Source organism: Pelodiscus sinensis, chromosome Z (genome assembly GCF_052426305.1).
Source record: "Pelodiscus sinensis isolate ZL-2025 chromosome Z, ASM5242630v1, whole genome shotgun sequence".
Classification (NCBI taxonomy): domain Eukaryota; kingdom Metazoa; phylum Chordata; order Testudines; family Trionychidae; genus Pelodiscus; species Pelodiscus sinensis.
Genome location: NC_143085.1, coordinates 22586349 through 22605019, shown reverse-complemented (window position 1 = coordinate 22605019; position 18671 = coordinate 22586349). Strand labels below are relative to the sequence as shown.

Genomic DNA, 18671 nt, shown 5'->3' with positions numbered 1-18671 from the left:
AGAAGCCAAGTTGGAGGATAGGGTGTCTTGATTTATGTCTTGTTGCAAAGGCCAAGAAATTGGCAGATAAATGTTCTTGGAGTGGTAGGGTCTGTCTCTGAAATAAGTCTGAAAATATGGCTTTTTCCTCCTCGCCCTCTTTTATTGTTTTGCCAGACCCTCTCCCCCACAAAAAAACCCCAACCTGAACACAAGGATTTTGCCTCTCCATATATTAGAATTAACGTGTGTTTTTAACAGCTTCTTTATGAATCCTCCTAAATACTCTTCAGATGAGGCATATCCAATAAAGATTAGGTTAGACCTCATATGTTATTCGCTGGATATGGCCAGCTGGAATAGCATCTTGGATGGAATATCTCCAAGATGCTGCAGAGAACGGTGCTGGCAATTAAAAAGGTGGCATTCTTTTCTCCTCCGTGAATGAGAGTCAAATCAATATCCCAAGAGGACATTGTATGAGAGCTGGGTGAAATTTTTGGCAAAATCTTTTTTGGAGAATAAAATGCAGATTTGGCAATGCAATTATTGTGAATTTGTGTTGGTTTTGCCAAAGTGCTTGTGGAAAAAGGGAGGGAGTCCCTCCCTCCCTTAAGGCAAAGTGCCACAATATGACATTTTTATTTTGAATTTTTCTTCAATTTTTTCTATTGAAACATTTCAGATCAAATACAACCTTTCATATTTTTCTGATTCTAAGTTCATCTGAAATTAAAAAAATATTAATTCACTTTGTCCCTTGATTTATTTTTTTTACAATTGCCAGTGAACCAAAACGTTTGTTGGTCACAGTAATCTATATTGCCCGGCTGCAGATGATGTCTTTATGATGAGATGTAACAACAAAATCATACTCACGAATGATCCTAAAGCTCTTTTCAAGAGAATAAGGGTTTCAGTTAACATGGACTCAGAGGCTACATTGACACTGCAATGCTATTTCAGAATATCAGAATATTCTAAAATACCTATTCCATGTCTTCACAGCAAGCCTGTTATTTTGAAATATAACGGAATTGCTATTCTGACATCCCTATAAATCTAATTTCATGAGGAACTCAAATTGCGTGGCTTATTTCGAGCTATGGTGCAGTGTAGATGCACACATAGTTGTGAAAGGCAGGATAGCTTATACCTATCAGCAAGATGTTTAATTATCTTTATTGCGTGCCATTAGTCAATGGCAGCTTTTAACTGTTTTCTGTGAGTATAGAATTGGACTTCTACGTCTCATTCTGAAGCTCGGATTTTGCTGGCAGGGGAAGTGAAGATACATATGTACTCAGGGCTCAGTGCTGCATTTGGTTACATGGATGTACTCTTCCTGAGCTGAGCAGGGCACTACAGAGCAGTAGTTGCCCAGCACTGGGAAAACTTGTTAGGCGGGCAAGTCTAGATGATTAATGTCTCCTTTTGGCCTTAAAACCAGTAAATCTCTGAATTAAGAGTTGTAAATTATTATTGTTGTAAATGTTGGCATTTTTTCCCATGGATAAATAGCTTCATTATCCAGAGTAATTCCACCAAAGTCTATGACACTACTTTGGCTTAACATTGGGTAAACAGGGTTGTCAATTTTGGTTGGACACATTCAGGGAGATTTAATCACATGGCACAATCTTTAATTAAAAATTATCTTTAATTCCTAGAGATTCCAGGTCGGTGTTGGAGAGCTGTCAACCATATGGGTAAATGAGAGCAGAAGCTGGTCCATTATTTGTAGTCTCACAATGTGATCTGAGATTTGCGTGAGGCCCTTTATTAAATGAACAAATGATAGTGATGCAAAATAAACCAAAGCCAGGTTGACATTTGGGGCCTGTTTTGTTTGACAGGCCCCTTACTTTTGTATTGCAGAGTAGTTCTGACCTCCCCTCCCCCATGCTCCATCACATACTGTGAATACCCCACCTTAAAACTCTTGAGCTTTGATAAACAGATGGATAACATAATTCCACATGGCATCCTTAACTTGGTGCCAGTTTATGTGGGCTAATTTGCACCCCAGAATAACTAATAAAAATGCCTCTTAGGTTTGCAGAGGAAGAATTAACCCAAGGCATCTTGGCCTAAAAGCATGCAGCCTAGGTTTGGAGTCAAATGATTTTTTAAAATATATGGATAATGTTTAACGGTCATAGGCACTAGCGAGACTCCGAGAGGGTTTGCTGCAGCTGCAAGTCATCAGCATTCAAAATCTTTTTTTTTTTTGACTGATGTGATATAACATTATTTTGTTTTCTTTTGTATTTGGTTATTGGATTCAAAAAACTGTCAACGGACTGCTAAAATATTTGCCAGATGTAGTTATGGGGTTGGTTACACTATGTGGGGTGTGGTTTAAATAAATGCTATACAGATTGTTGGCCTAATCCAGGAGGCTAAAAAAATGACCTTTCTGCTGCCTTATCTTACTATACTCTGCTTACCATGCCCTGTTCGCTATTTCTTATTTTATCCATTCTTTTCCTCATCTCTCCTCCCTTTGACCAGTTTTTCTCCTCCGAATCCTATCTCTACCTTTCCTCCCACCATATCACCAACCCCTTTTCATTAATCGTAGCTCTACCCCTATCTTCCCCACTCCCTATACTATCACTGGCAATTCTCATCACCCCTACTAGGAAAACCCAGGAGCATGCTAAAGGGGAAGATTTCTCAATGAGCTTTTTTCCCCCACTGATATTTATCTGCATCAGATGCAGAGGGGATTCAGTGCTCCCCACAAAACAGGCTACAGGCTTGCCCTCACATTGCATGGATCTCCCAGCATCAGGAGATCAATATGAGGCTAGGGACATTGCTCAAAGTTTCCTATGCTTCTGTATGACAACTGACAACTATGGCTGTGCAGATGCTCTCCTCATACATGGCAAGAGGAAATCTGTATGCAGTAGGCTTCCTCCAAGCATGGGTTTAGGGCTGGGGTGGGCAATAAGCTGGACATGGCATGCAAGGTTAGTCCCTGGCAGGCAACCAACACTTTATTTACCTTTGCCTCCATGGGTATAGCTGCTTGAAGCTCCCATTGGCCATGGATCACCCTTCCTAGCTCATGGGAGCTGTGGGAAGTGGTGTCCCGGTCTGTGGTGCTTCCCACAACTCCCCTTAGGTGGGAATGGTAATCTGTGGTGAATGGGAGCTTCATGTACTTGGACCTGCGGAGCCTCAGGTAAATAAAGCTCCTGCAGCCAATAAGGGGCTATTCCTGGTGAATTGCATCTGACCTATGGGCTGCTTATTGCTAGCCAGTGGTCTAGGGAGTATGATCCAGCTTGCAAATTATAAATACAAGGAAGAAAAAAATGACCATTAGGATGGTGCCTGACTAACCCAGAGAAACCACATGATCTTTGATGGCAACCCTTGCCCCTCCTTTCTATTATTCCTAATTCTATTGTTTATTAGTAATGTTGTGTGGACACGCCCTGAAAGCAGGGTTACAGCAGTGGTGAGCACTCTTGAAAATCACTCCCATTATTTCTATACTCAGTGAGAGAGCCTACAAATTCTCTCTTCTTGTAATCAGTCCTATATGTCTGTTAATCTGATGAAAGTACTTTGGTAGTAACTGTTTTGGGGAGCAGACTAAAGGCTTTTAGTATTAGTTTGAAAGCTCTTCAGGTCACAAGATTTTTTAATTGGTCTGTCTTGCATCTAGCAGGTTTTGGGCCCTACAGTATTGCCAACTTGCATGATTTTTTACCACGAATTTTGCAGTATCGGCAGTGTTCCCTCTAAGTTTTCCCACCTCCATGTGGAATAAAATTTGGTATGTGCACCAATATGAAGGTGATGTGCAACACAGAGATGATGTGTGACACGTCATCTTCATATTGGTGCACATAACACAATTCCTGAGGCCAGGGTTGAGGTAAGGGGTTTTGAGTGTGTAAGGAGGCTCAGTCCTGGGAGTTAGGATGGAAGATATAATGGCTGTAGCTGAGGGTGCAGGATTTAGGGTGGGGCCAGGATTATGGGGCTCTGGAATGGATCAGAAGTCTGGAGTGCAGGGGTGTAAAGGCTCTTCCTGGAGGAGCAGGCGCTAGGGTGAGCCTGGGTTTGAGGGGTTTGAGATTTGAGAGGGAGTTCCAGGTTTAGGGAGGGGCTCAGGCCTGGGAATTGGAGTACAGGAGAGTGGGCTGGGAGATTGGGTTGAAGAACGGGGTAAAGACTCTGGATCGGATGTGTGGGATTTGGGGTGGGACCAGGGATGAGTGGTCTTGGAGTGCAAGAGGTGACTTTTGGTTGGGAAAGCTCAGGATGGGTCATGGGTTTGGGGCTCAAGCTTATCTGAGCTGCTCCTGATCAGCTCCACTAAGGCACGCTGGTTGGTGCCTGCCTGTCCTGCGGCATCACACTGTGTGTCTAGACTGCTGCACTGTGCCGGATCAACTGATTGTCGGCACAGTGTGGCGGCCATTTTTATTGTAATGAAGCGGGGATTATTTAAATCCCCACTTCATTGACTATGTGGAGTAAACTACTTCTCATCGCTCCGCTGGTGGAACCATGTAGACTAGACACACCCAAAGGGTGCAACAACTGAGGGAGGAGAGCATGAGGCTCCACAGTGCACTGTGCATGCTGCTCTCACCCACAGGCATCTGCCTCCTCAGCTCCTAGTGGCCAGGAAATGGCCAGTAAGAGTATAGAATTGGTGCTCAGAGTGGGGGAAGTGCTCAGAGTCCCAGGGTCCTCTGCCTAGGATCTGGACCTGCTGGCTGTGACTACTTCCTGCTGGAGCCTGTGGAAGGGAAGCCCTCTCTTCTGGCCATGACAGCTCTGTGCTGGGGCCGAGGAAGGGGCACTTCCCTGCTGGCTGTGGCTGCTCCATGTTGGGACTGGTAGGGAGGGGCCCCTCTCCCGGGACCACTGCAGCTCTCTCCTGGGGCCAGCGAGGAGGAATCAGTAGTACGTCAAAATTTATATTTGACCATGAAGAATGGCTCAGCACTCATTCAATGCTTATGCTGGGAGCCCTGCAGAGTGCCTGGACAATTTACAATGGCCTGAGATTCCTAGCTCTTTTGAATCATCTAGCTGGTCTATTGTGTACTGATGGTGGTCCTGATAGTGGGCAAAAGTTTTATAAAAGTTGCAATACATTTCCTTGTTTCCCCAACATTAACTGAAACATACACTTGGAAAGATTATAAACATCAAATGGTGGTTTTCCTCTTTTGGGTGTTTGTACCTGTTTATCTGTCTTTTGCTTGATTTTCTCTGTCTGCATTTCTTTTCTACTGAGAATATTTTAGAGTGCTCACCATTTTTTGATGCTATAGAAGAGTAAAATGACAAAGAAAATTATGTTGGCAGTTAACAAATTATCTGGTAATGATTTAGAGCGAGATTGAAAATATTACAGAAATAAAAAAAACTGTACGATCAATGAAAAATTCATTGAAAGTTCAGGGATCTATGTAGAATGGTGTGTTTGATTTTATGTGGTGTAACTTCTTCAATACCTAAACCTAATGGGTAAATTAAGTGGCATTGTTAATATTGAATTTCCTTGCTTTTATTAAATTAGGCCATTCTTTAAATTATTGGCAAGACATGACACTAGATTTATTCATAGTGAGCTGGCGAGCAAATATTATGTTATAACTTTTTAAAAAAATGGTAAGAATTCATACAACAGTCAATACTTAGTTGCTTACTGAAAATAGAAGAGCAGAGGAGGTTATTCAGTATTCTGCTGCAGGCTTATTTCTTCACAATACCATATCTTACGTTTATTTTTCATACCAGTAGTAAATACAATCATTGGTAAATCACATTATTTCTACAACTATAACATAATAATCAGAATAAATTTTAGTTATATGGCACCAGTCCCAACACCTCATAAATAAGAACATTAAAATCATAAATTACTGAAATATATAGGAGATAAAAAATGTGAAGATAAGAATTACATAAATAGTTAACACTGAACCACAATAGTAGGCAAACAACCAATTCTAAAGGAGTAGTGTTAAAGCCTCCCTGAAACTAAATTAAATCTCTTGCAATGATGGGTTATAATTTTATCTGAAGACACAAAATTCTTAAGATATCCTTAAGATAAAATTAACACGTCTCAGTGTGCATTGGTTATTTTTGTATGAATTTACTTTTAAATCGAACTCAGAGAGGAATGATTTTCCAGTCCCATGAAACTTTCTGAGATGTCAAAATATATTTCCTGCCCTGAATCCAGAGGAAGAGTTTAGACTTTTGAACCTTTTTAAAAAAAATCAGAAATCTCTAGGTTTGGGAGAAGCGGGGGTCAAGCAAAGCTTTTGGTTTCAGTTTTGATCTTTTTAATTTTGATCTATTTAGTCTTTTTAACATTATGAAAAAAAAAGTCATTTCGACTCAACCCTTTCCCCCCAACATTTCCAGTTTGAAAATGTCAGAATGTCTCATTTTGATAATTTTGAAACTTTTTTACAAATGTTTTTCTAGTTGGGAAATTTGTCAAAACTGATCTGGTTTTGGAAATGGTTTCATTTTTGACCAATCAGAAGTTTTTTGATGGAAAGAATAGTTTGTTGAAAAAATCCTGGCCAACTGTTTTTTTAAGTTTGCTCTAAGTATTGCACAAGAACACAATCCAATTGCAGTTTCACAAGAAAAAGCTTTGCAGTTATCAGGTTGGAATGCAATAGGAAAGATTGCAACTAGCCAACATACTATGGATTGAAATGAAAAATACAAAACACAACCATAACTGACACCTGATCTTAAATCAAACCCTGGACATTTACACTGCGTATTCTCTCAGCCTGATGAAACTTTTCCTTATAAAAATGTAGAAGCCTCAGGCATTGTGTATGTTTATAAGCCTCAGGTCTTGGGTAAGTTTATAATCTCCATTATCCCAGTAATGGAGCTCCTTACAGTCTTTAACGTATTTATCCTCACAATTGCTTTGAGAGGCAGGGCAGTGCTAACTAGGGATGTTAAAGATTAGTAGATTTCCCCTCCTCTCCTATTGCCTCCGTGAGATAGAAGCAGCAAAGATGTGGGGGGAGAAGGGGTACTTCAAAGTGGCAGCACCATACAGCTGTGCAGTGCTGCCCCTTTGAAATCCCAAGGCAGTGTTTCAAAGGGGCAGCTGCTGCACAGCTGATCCGTGGATTCCTAGTGGCATGAGGCATAGCATGGAGCTTGGGATCAGTAGGGGACTCTGAGACCCCACTGACCCCAGGCTCCATGGCTTTGAAATGCACAAGAGCCCCCGCTGGGCACTCTTGTGCATTTCAAAGCAGGCTCTCATAGGTACCTGCATGCAGCCCGGAGTCAGCAGAACTTCCTGCTGGCCCCAGGCTCTAGGTGGACTTCTGCATTCCTCCTTTGAAATGTACAAAGTGGGACCAGCGGGGGTCTTGTACATTTCAAAGGAGGAATGCGGAAGTGCCTGTGGACTAGTTGATGGGAATTCCATTGACTAGTCAACTAACTGCATTTTAACATCCTTAGTGCTAACATCCCGATTTTATGAATGGAGAAGGAAGATACAGTCTGATTAAGTGACTTTCCCAAGGTCACATAAAAAGACTGTGGTGAAACAGATTTGATCTTGGGTTCATGAGTTCCAGGCTAGTCTTCTAACTACTGGACAGTTCTCTTCTATACTTGCCAGAGCCTAGTAAAGTGAAGGAAAGTTTCTCCATAATTCTGTTTTTAATCATTCATAATAAATGTGTGCAAGGAACAACACTAGTTGGGTATTGGCAGCATTAATCCAAGATCTGACCTACCAACCTCTGACTCTTCTAATAACTTTAGACACTATAGCTGAGATATACATGGAACTGAGCATCCAAATTAGTCAATATCTCAGTCTATTATTACACCAGAGGCTCTATCTCTTTATCCTTATTCCAGTCAGGTACCTAGCTAGAGCTTTGTGAATCCAAAACTTGCCTCAGGTCAACAAAAGGTCTGGAGATTTGTAAACCTGGGGCAGATCTCTGCAAATGCTTAGTCCTTCCTCTCAGGAAATTTTGGAGCAAGGAGGTGTTTTTGTTGGGGTTAAAACAATACTAAACTCTGCATTGTTGAAGGATTTTGCCTTATCTTTCTGTCGATTCATCATGACTAAAATCTTAAAGAGGGAAGAAACAAATTCAGAGTAGAGGGTCTTATGCGACTTGAAATCAAGAATGTTAATGGAATTCCAAGATTCTTAAAGATGATGTCTATTCTTGCAGAACAGCAATAACTCAGATCTGTCTCAGGGCTGTCTACACAATTGGGTAAACTGCATAATTTCTAAACTGCACTAACATGTTCATTAATTGAGCTGTGTTGACTCTGCTGGTTCTCTATTGCGTGTTAACATAGTGCAGTATTACAGTTCATGATAGGTGCTAGTCACATAGCTCAGGGGTGTGCAACCTGTGGGTCACCACCCAAGGGGGTCGCAGTGCTTTGATCTGGGCTGGCCGATATTTTCTTTTCCCAGCTTGGCACCCAGCATACACGGTCGGAGTGGGGGGAGTGGCAGAGGAGCAAACCATTGCTTTAAAGTAAAGAGACCTTAACAAAATGTTCCCAGCTTTTTTGGGAGGGGGAGGGGGCTCAACAAAAAATGTCCCAGTTCCAAGGGGTCACGAATGAAAAAAGGTTGACTATCACTTACATAGCTTAATGCACTAATGGAAGGCTGTCAGATACTACAGTGATTAGCATTGCATGGACCCTAAATATGATAAAATAGAAATGTAGCTGTGGACTATAGTTTACTGGGGATACAGCTACACTGCAGGCTTCTTGCACAAGAATGACCATTCTTGCGCAAAACCTTGCAGAGCATCTACACTGCATGTGCATTCTTGCGCAAGTAAATTTATAGTAAGGCATCGGAACAGAGGGCTTCTTGCGCAAGAATTATTCCTCTCCCCACGAGGAATAAGTCCTCTTGCGCAAGAGCTCTTGTGCAAGAAGGCAGTGTGGACAGGCAACAGGGGTAAAGTGCACAATTCTTGAGCAAGAAACCCCCTATGGCTAAAATGGCCATCAGAGCTTTCTTGTGCAAGAGAGCATCCACACTGCAATGGACACTCTTGCACAAAAGCACATGGCTGTGTGGATGCACTCTTGTGCAAAACCTTTTGCACAAAACAGTTCTTGCGCAAGAAGCCTGAATTGTAGACATAGCCCAGGGTTTTGTTGCTTTTGCTTTCACTGACAAGGCCATGAAGCATGCATGAGGAGCAATGAAGGGGCATAAAAATGTACGTGCTTGCCTTAATAGTGATACTTTATAGTCATCTGAGTTGAGGACATTGTGAAGTTTTTGGCTTTAATCTGGAAAAGCCCTATGTATGTTACTGGAAGTAATAAACCTGTTGTAGATGACTAATTTCTATAGTTCAATTCTCTCATTCCCTCCCCTCCTGTCTATTTCTGTTTTGTTTTGTTTTGTTTAGCTGTGGAGGGGCTCCCTGCCCAGGGTTATTATAGACATCTGTCGAGACAGGATGTAATTTATATATGACCAAGAAGCATTTTTATATGCACTCAAACTATTTGGACAAAATTACTTTCCTAAATTCTATGTGGATTTTTATGATGAGGTTTACAATGAGCTCATTTAGTTTCATTGTTAGTTAGGTTCCTTATTGCAAAAAGTAATAAAGTGCATTTAAGGAGGATTTAAGGTTTTATTCTGAACCCCCAAGCTATAATTTTTTCTCTGTGTTTATATCACACCTATTGGATAGTTTGGTAGTTCAGGTATTGACCTTAGACTAAAAAGACCTGGGTTGAGTTACCTGCAAAAGCTAGCCATAGCTGGCCTCCAGGAAAACGTGTGGCAGTCCTTTCACCTTGGCTTATGATCACACGCAATGAGAGGGCTCAGTGCTTAGATGGCAGACATCCAAAGGAAACCCAAAGTGACATGGTGTTTTCAGCATGTGACTTTTTCTCTTAGTTAGTATTGAATCAAAACTTCAGCCTTTTCTGAGAGTGCAGTGTCTTGCAGGAGCTGCTTTTCAGACAAGACATGGAGCCAAGTCTGCTCCTGACTAGAGCTGTGCAAAACACTTGCATCAGAGCTCAAAGCCAGCTGAAAGGAGTCTTGGGCTGGGGGCTAAGAACCCATGCTAACTGAGATTTGGCAAACATAGGCTGATACTGGTTGTGTACTGATCAATAGATAGGAAGCTAGTGAGAGCCAGCTAACATTTTAGTGGCGGGTAAAATGGTTCATTTTTATATAAGTATGTAAGGCACACTTGGAATGGTGCTTAGATGAAAAGTAGACAAAGATAGATTACATAGAAAGGCAACATATACATATGATATTTTTTCAGCAATAACAGTCTGTACCTGGCAGGGGAGATACCATGATCACAAAGGTTTTCCCAGAGCGAGGCTCATCCATTGCTCTGCGGGTGTGCTGATCTCTGTGATTTCCCGAAATGTGGGAAACTCGACTGCATAATTTGTGGTATTCTTTTTACAAACACAAATACAATAACAGAAATATTAGGACTTTCATAATAACTTGTTATAGGACACTCTGCTCTCCACTGGAGCATCTCCTTCTGGCAGTCTCTGGGATTAGCTCTTCCAGTCCATGTCTCTTCCTTCAGTAGTCTGTTCCAGTTTCACTCTTGCAGTCTTGCTCTTCAGCTGCTCCTGATTTGAGGCTCGGCCTTCCTGGCCAGTTCACTGTCAATCTCTTTTCAAGGTCTCAAAGTCTTTTGGGACCCACCATCCCCGGCAGTCTTTCCACTTACTGCCCCTTAACAGCATCACTGCCCATTGACTGGTAAGGGAACTCAGGCTCATGGTCTGCACAATCCTAAACCATACTGGTACTTGCGGTACTTTGTATGTGGTCTTCTCTCATCCTGACACTTCTACTCTCAGCTACAGGGCTTTATCCAAGCCCTTCATGTTCCTCTCCAGGTGAGAATCTTCACTGCTTCCTGGCTGCAGCCTAGGTAGTTAATTGGCCCATCTAACCCCCTCAACGCCTTCATGCCTTCTGTGGAGTGGGAATCCCATCACAGAACTGTATGCAGGTAGTTACTGGGAAAAGAGGGCTTCTGAGGGCTTCTGAAGTGGGTTGGGGCTTGCTTGAGCTTTCCCCAACACTAAGAAGAATCAGGTAAACACTTATAAATTATAAGAATAAGCGCTGGGTTCAGACCTCAGCTGAGTTACTCTACTATGTTGCTCCTGGGCAGCCTAACATCACGTATTATTTTAGCAGCCTGTAAATACTATAAACGTAACAGTCTTCTTTGTTTTGACCACACACAGCAAGTCTCCTTACAGTCCGCTATCTTGTTTGTGTGCACTCATCTTAGGTTTTATTCCTCTTAGCACTTCATGCCATTATTTCCCCCAAGACATATGTTTTCAGGAAGCAGTTAGTCTATACACTTTCCTTTTAATTGCTTCTGTCTGTCTGCAGAGCCTCTTTACTGCAGCACTGAGCTGCAAGGGTTGCTTCCTTGGCTTTTTACAATTCAAGCAGCGTTCTCAGGTCACTTTTATTAAAGAAACGCAATAATCAATATGAAGATTTTGTGCAATTTTTTAGTACAAGAATGTTCCAGAACCTTCCGCTGAATTTAGTGGGACTAGTTGTGAGTGAAGATACTCACATGTGCAAGTGTTTGTAGTGTTTCACTTCTAATCAGGAAGGAATGCTTGATTTTTGTGTGTGCCATTTGAGAATATTAGATTGGGAAAAACAAAGGTTTCTGGTTATTGCAATGTAAAAGCTGGTATCCTTCTCTGTAAAATAATGTCACACTGATGCTCGAGGCCCTGCAATAACTAGAGAGAAGAGGCATAATGGTCATAGGATTACAGGTACAATACCTGTACCAGCACTCACATAACCAGCTCCTCATTTACACGATGAGTTTTTTTTTTTTAAGTTTAAAAATTAGTATGGCTAATGTATTTTTAAGCTATGACTAAGACTGGAAACTTGAGTAGCAATGGATATTATTCTGTGCTGTGCATGTCCCAGTTTCTTATAAGCCATCCTGCATTAGCCCCACTTCACCACCACCCAGGAGCCACCTGAGGTAGGCAGTGTCCAGCTGGATCCAGCTAGAGCCAGAATCCCAAACCACTGCCCCAGTCATGAACCCCCCTGCTGCAACCCAACCTCCTGCCCTAACCCTGAGCCCCTTGGGTCCAAACTCCCTTACACTGAACCCCTCCTTCACCCCAATTCCCTGCCCCAGGCTCAGCTTAGGACCCCTCTCACACTCCAGATCCCTTAGCCCAAGACCAGAGCCTCTCCCCTATCCCTTTGCCCCTGCCTGGTGAAAGAGAGGAAGAATGGGGGAGGGAAGACGGAGTGACCAGGGGTAGGGCCTCAGAGAAGGGGTACAAAGGAGATGGGACAAGGGTATCTGGGTCTGAGGTAGATCCTGGATTGCACTTAAATTCAGAAAGTAATCTCATTGCTTAAAAAGGTTGGAGATCTCTGCTTTAAGCAGTCATAGCTCCAGTTATTTCAGCTGAAGATCTGCTCCCACACGCATATTTGGTGCATATTTGATGCATGAACTCGAGGATGGCTGATGCTTTTTAATCCTTCCTGTTTCTTATTTGCAACATCTCTCATTTGCTTCCATCAGGAGTCACATTTTCCTTTTTCTGGAAGACTCGGGAGCCGCAGTCTAACTTTCCCCCAGCCTATGGAGGACAAGTCATTTCCAGTGGTTTTAAAATCTGCTCAAGTGAAGATGAAGGCTCTGTGGAATTTTATGCCCGTGGGAATTCAATGAAGTGGGAAGCAAGTTTTAGTCCTCCTGGTAAAGTTTATTTTTACTGTTGACAATTCAAAATGGAGATACTGTAGTGATAAGCATAACACCTGTATCTAGACAGAAACTAGCACCTGTATCTAGACAGTGTATGTCTACACTGCATTCCTCTTTCAAGAGAGGAATGCAAATGCAGCTGAATGAAATTGCAACTGAAGCACAGATTTGAATTTCCTGTGCTTCATTTGCATAATTGTGTCCAGCCAATATTTTGAAATACCCTATTTTGAGATAAAAAACGCCATGTAGATGCGGTTATTGGGAAGGAAAACCTTTCTTTCAAAATGACCCTTACTCCTTAAAAAATGAGGTTTAATGTTTATTTCGAAAGAAGGGGATTCTTTCATAAGAAATGAGGAAGTAGATGAATATGTGAAAGATGGGGAGGCTTCACTTCCCAGAAGAGAAAGCACATGTTAGAACAACTTTGATACTGTGTACAGCACAATTACAATTTCAGTAACTATCCAAGGATCTGACCACTACATTCCTCCGTTGCAATAAGTAAAATCCTTATTGACACAAGTGTTGGCGTTTACCTGAAAAAGAGTGAGGGTATGTCTACAGTACAGCGCTAATTCGAACTAATGGATCCAGACTAAAAAACTAGTTTGAATTAGCGTTTTGCTAATTCGAACTAGCATGTCCACATTAAGTGGACCCTAAACCGGGGTTAAGGATGGCCGGAAGCAGTGCCGGCAGGGCATCAGAGTAGGACTTAGAGAGTGGAGCTGCTGCCTCAGGCTAGTCGAGGGCTGTGCTTAAAGGGACCCGAACCCCACCCCGGACAGACAGTTCTCAGGGGTGCCCCGCTTGCAAAGCAGTCCTGTCTTGGAGTGCCCTGAGTGCCCACACTGGGCACATCACAGCACTCGGCCATCAGCCCGGCTGCACTTGCCGCAGGCTGCCATCTGGGGAGAGAGGGCAATTGGGGGGCTGCAGGAGAGCTTCCACCCCCAGAAGCCCGCAGAGCCAGCCCAGTCCTCCCCATCGGGGGCTTGTACCCCATTCCTCCCTCACCTCCTTCCACTTACCCTTCCCTAGCCTCCCTTCCCGATGTACAAAATAAAGAAAACGTGTGATCAAAAATAGAATCTCTCTTTATTGAACAAAACTGGGGGAGACTGGGAAAAGGAGGTGGGAAAGGGGAAGAGAGAGGTTGGGAGAGGGGAGGGCAACTAAAATGATCAGAGGTTTGGAAGAGGTCCCATATGAAGAGAGGCTAAAGAGACTGGGACTTTTCAGTTTAGAAAAGAGGAGACTGAGGGGGGATATGATAGAGGTCTATAAAATCTTGAGTGGGCTGGAGAGGGTGCATCAAGAAAAGTTCTTCATTAGTTCCCATAATAGAAGGACTAGAGGACACCAAAGGAAAGGAATGGATAGCAGGCTTCAAACTAGTAACAGAAAGTTGTTCTTCACAAAGCAAAGAGTCAACCTGTGGAACTCCTTGCTGCAGGAGGCTTTGAAGGCTAGAACTAGAACAGAGTTTAAAGAGAAGTGAGATCAAGTCATGGAGGATGGGTCCATGGAGTGGTATTAGCCAGGGGGTAGGAGTGGTGTCCCTGCCCAAAGTTTGTGGAAGGCTGGAGAGGGATGGCACGAGACAAATGGCTTGGTCACTGTCTTCGGTCCATCCCCTCCAGGGTCCCTAGGACTGGCCGCTGTCGGCAGACAGGCTACTGGGCTAGATGGACCTTTGGTCGACCCAGTACGGCCATTGTAAGTTCAGGGCTCAGGGACGGGGGTCTCAGTGGACCACCTTGATTTTCATGCACACCTGCTCCTGGGTGGCCAGGCTGGCAGCTCTCCTGCCCTAGCCGGTCACTTTCCTGTGCCTAGTGCGGAGGTCGTGGACGAGGTCCACGATGTCCGCACTAGCCCAGGCGGGTGCCCGCCTCTTGCGGTCCTGGGCAAGCTCCCGGGAGCCGCCAGCCTGGTCCCAGGAAGAGGGGGAGGGCTGGGGGGCATCGGGTGGCTGGCTCGAGCCGTGCCAGGTGCAGGGTCTGCTAGCTGGGTGCTGGCAGGCTTGCACCTGGCACGGGCACCGAAGCCAGCCCGTGCCCCTTTAAGGGGTCCTGGGCCGGGAGGGGGGCAATAGAGTTTCCCTGGTGTTGGCCAGAGTGGCCACCAGGGAAAGCTGGGGAGGGCTAGCCTCCCACTAGTTCGAATTAAGGGGCTACACACCCCTTAATTCGAACTAGTAAGTTCGAACTAGGCTTAGTCCTTGTAAAATGAGGTTTACCTAGTTTGAACTAAGCGCTCTGCTAGTTCGAATTAAGTTTGAACTAGCGGAGCGCTAGTGTAGCGCCTATCAAAGTTAATTCAAACTAACATCTGTTAGTTCGAATTAACTTTGTAGTGTAGACATACCCTGAGTGAGAAATGAAGGCTGAAGCCTTTAAATTCCCCAAACAGTGCATTTGAAAGCTGGATGAGAGTCTAACTTCCCATTTTCTTTCATATTAAACCTCTAAGTTAACCCTTTTGGGTAAGCATTCCATGCTTACATGATACACATTGGCCATTTATGGTAAAAAAAAATGTTTTAAAATGAATATCTTATTTCTGTCTTTTGATTCAAAATGCAGGTTATTAATTGAGAAGCAATGAGCTCTGGCTGATAGGATTCGTGCATTGTAATTATGGGAAAAAAGTGTCACTAAGCATTTCTTTGCCTCAATTTTCCCATCTATAAAATGGGGATGATAATATTGTTTTACCTAATTTCCCCTTGGCTGTGATGAAGTTTAATAATCTTAAAAGTGTTTTGGAAGGAAGGCTGATAGATAAGAATAATTTTGCATGTATGTAGTTAATTTAATACATGTGACAATTGTTATAAATAATGTTAGACTTCTTCAGTAATCTTCAGCAATCTTTAATTAGTCTTTATTTACAAACTTCCTAGTCTTGAAGTCCTTATGCAGCTCTCATTGAAGTGGTTGGTTTGCCTGAGATATGGTTGAATAAGGACTTTAAATCTGGGCCTACAGTATAATTTATGCAATTGCCATAAGCCTGAGTAAGGATTCACTCAAAATGTCACTGAAGCCAATAGGGGTTATGCTAAAGTATTGACTGTCCCTTGTGAAAAAAGAGTAATGTACATGATATCATTGCTCTATAATTCAGTGTTGACATTTCCTTTATAGCTCCAATGCATTACACAAATAAAATGCATTTTAACAGGGCTGAAATTTATTGAACAGGGAAGGCGGTAAATGAGGTTGACCCATGGATTTTACAATAGGTTTTAATTTTTTGCAGGTCCTTACTGGACTCATATTCTCTTCACATGGAGATTAAAAGAAGGCTTGAAAGTCTATGTCAATGGAACTCTAAACACCACCGACCCAAATGGGAAAGTTTCCTACAGCTATGGGGACCCCAACGCAAATCTGGTGACGGGGACAGAGAATGACCAGAGCAAACGCTATGTGAACGGGGCTTTTGATGAGTTTATCATATGGGAAAGGGCCCTTACCCCCAAGGAAATTGAATACTACTTTACAGCAGCTATTGGTAAGTGGGAGCATTTTCTGTTTGTATAATTGTTGATTTTAAAGAAGTTCTTTAATTGAGACTCTATAGAGTTCAACTATTAAACTTTCTGCGTTAATGTCAGATAATCTGCAGGGTTAAATGTTGTTTATAGGAATCACTTTGTCAGTTTCAAAGCAGGTGTTTATTTCTCTTTCTGGGGTAGAGCCTCTCACAGTGTCACCAAAAGGCGACCACTGAGTCTCACCCCCTCCATTGGCTGGAAGCAGGTGAGCTGACAGCCTCAGTGGGCCCCTGAACAATTTGAGGTGTGGAAAGGGGGGCAGTTCTGAGCTCCTGGAAGGGCCAGGGCCTCAGGCAGAAAGGGTCAGGGTTGGGACAGCCAGCCCTCTAGGCTGCCCAGACTGCAGCGCATCCCTCCCCCACTCCAGCCTTCGAAGCAGCCTGAAGTATGTGGCACTCTGGCAGTGATTTAAAGGGCCCAGGATTTTGGCTGCTTCCACAGTTGTAACAGCAGGGCTTGGGAGCCCTGGCCCCTTTTGAATCACCAGGCTCCCAAGTCAACTGCCCCCTTTGCCTCCCCTGTTGGTAGACCAGACTGGAAAAAGCCTCATCAGAATCCAGCCATTTCTAGGACAACCAAACCACTTTCTTTTAGTTTATTTTCCAATGGCAAAGGACCCATTTTTTTTTAAAAGTCTTCATTTGGTGCCTGAAATAGCAATAATATTTCAGTGCTGTGTTTGAAAATATTAGAAATGATGTTTTAATAAACATATCGGTTATGTCTACACTACAGGTTTCTTGCACAAGAACAGTTGTTCTTGTGCAAAAACTTGCAGGCGGTGTCTACATTGGCAAGATTTTGCACAAAAGCGGCCGCTTTTGCGCAAAATCTTGCCACCTGTCTACACTGTCCGCAAGTATTTGCGCAAGAACACTGATGTTCTAATGTAGGAAATCAGTGCTTCTTGCGCAAATATTCTCACGCTCCCACTCAGGGATAAGCCCTCTTGCGCAACTGTTCTTTCTCAAGAGGCCAGTGTAGACAAGCAACATTAATTTCTTGCACAAGAAAGCCCGATGGCTAAAATGGCCTTCGGAGCTTTCTTGCGCAAGAGAGTGTCTATGCTGGTATGGATGCTTTTGCGCAAAAGCACATCTCTTGTGTAAAGGCACATGCCAGTGTAGACGCTCTCTTGCACAAATACTTTAACGCAAAAGCTATCGCGTTAAAAGTATTTGCGCAAAATCATGCCAGTGTAGACTTAGCTGCAGAGCGTCCACACTAGAAGCCTGTTCTTGTGCAAGAAAGTTTACAGTAGATTATCAGAAGAGAGGGCTTTTTGCACAAGAGTCATTCCTCTCCCCACGAGGAATAAGCCTTTTTGTGCAAGAGCTCTTGCGCAAAAAGGCTAGTGTGGATGGGAACAGGACGTTCTTGAGCAAGAAACCCCTATGGCTAAAATGGGCATCAGAGCTATCTTGCACAAGAGATCATCCACACTGTCATGGATACTCTTGCACAAAAGCACATGGCTGTGTGGATGCACTCTTGTGCAAAACCTTTTGCACAAAACAGTTCTTGCACAAGAAGCCTGAATTGTAGACATAGCCCAGGGTTTTGCTCAAGAACTTTTGCGCAAAAAGTTCTTGTGCAAGAAGCCTGCAGTGTAGACATAGCCCTAATATGTTAATCATGATGGCAAAAAATGATGTATCTGTGACAACAACCCAGTGTTACTATAACACCATCAAATCCACAAACTACTATAAATATGACTATAACACCATCAGATCCACCTTTACTATATAAATCTTATATCAAGAGAGTTGTATTACTGAACTAAAGCGCTCTAGGTTTTTAGGTTGCCCCAGTCCTTCTATATGTGTGTGCTTTTTCACTGTCAAACAAGTATGGCTCTTGTATAAATATCAGAAGGGTTATAATTTTTTTAAACCCTCCATTGTTCACGAATACACAATTGCTATCACTTCAAGTTCCACACCTGCCTGAATGTATCATTCAAAATATTATATCCACTTAGGGTATGTCTACACTTGCAGTCTAATTCGTACTAGGGCTGCAAATGTAGGCATTCGGAATCTTCCCGGCTGGGCACCATTTTTGAAATTTACAAGCCCGAAGTAACTGCCCGCGTCTACACGTGCCAGTGAAACGTGCGTTCGAAATAAAGCCCTAGTTCGAACTACCTGTTATTCCTCCTGTAATGAGGTTTAACAGGTTGTTTGAACTAGGGCTTTATTTCGAACGCCTGTTTCACTGCCACGTGTAGATGCGGGCAGTTACTTCGAGCTTGTAAATTTCAAAAATGGCGCCCAGCAGGGAAGATGCAAATCAAG

The 18671-nt window shown here is 43.0% G+C and overlaps 1 protein-coding gene and 1 pseudogene across 4 annotated transcripts in view; both read left to right on the top strand.

Annotated features, from left to right (window-relative positions):
• ADGRD1 (adhesion G protein-coupled receptor D1) overlaps positions 1-18671 on the top strand; it is a 332179-nt gene that overhangs the window by 22219 nt on the left and 291289 nt on the right. For all 4 annotated transcript variants that reach the window (XM_006120531.5, XM_075898421.2, XM_075898422.2 and 1 more), the window contains 2 exons: positions 12615-12791; positions 16074-16328. In XM_006120531.5, coding sequence (XP_006120593.3) covers positions 12615-12791; positions 16074-16328 — 432 coding nt within the window. The remainder of the gene's footprint in view (positions 1-12614; positions 12792-16073; positions 16329-18671) is intronic.
• LOC112545372 (U1 spliceosomal RNA) lies at positions 10325-10474 on the top strand (annotated as a pseudogene).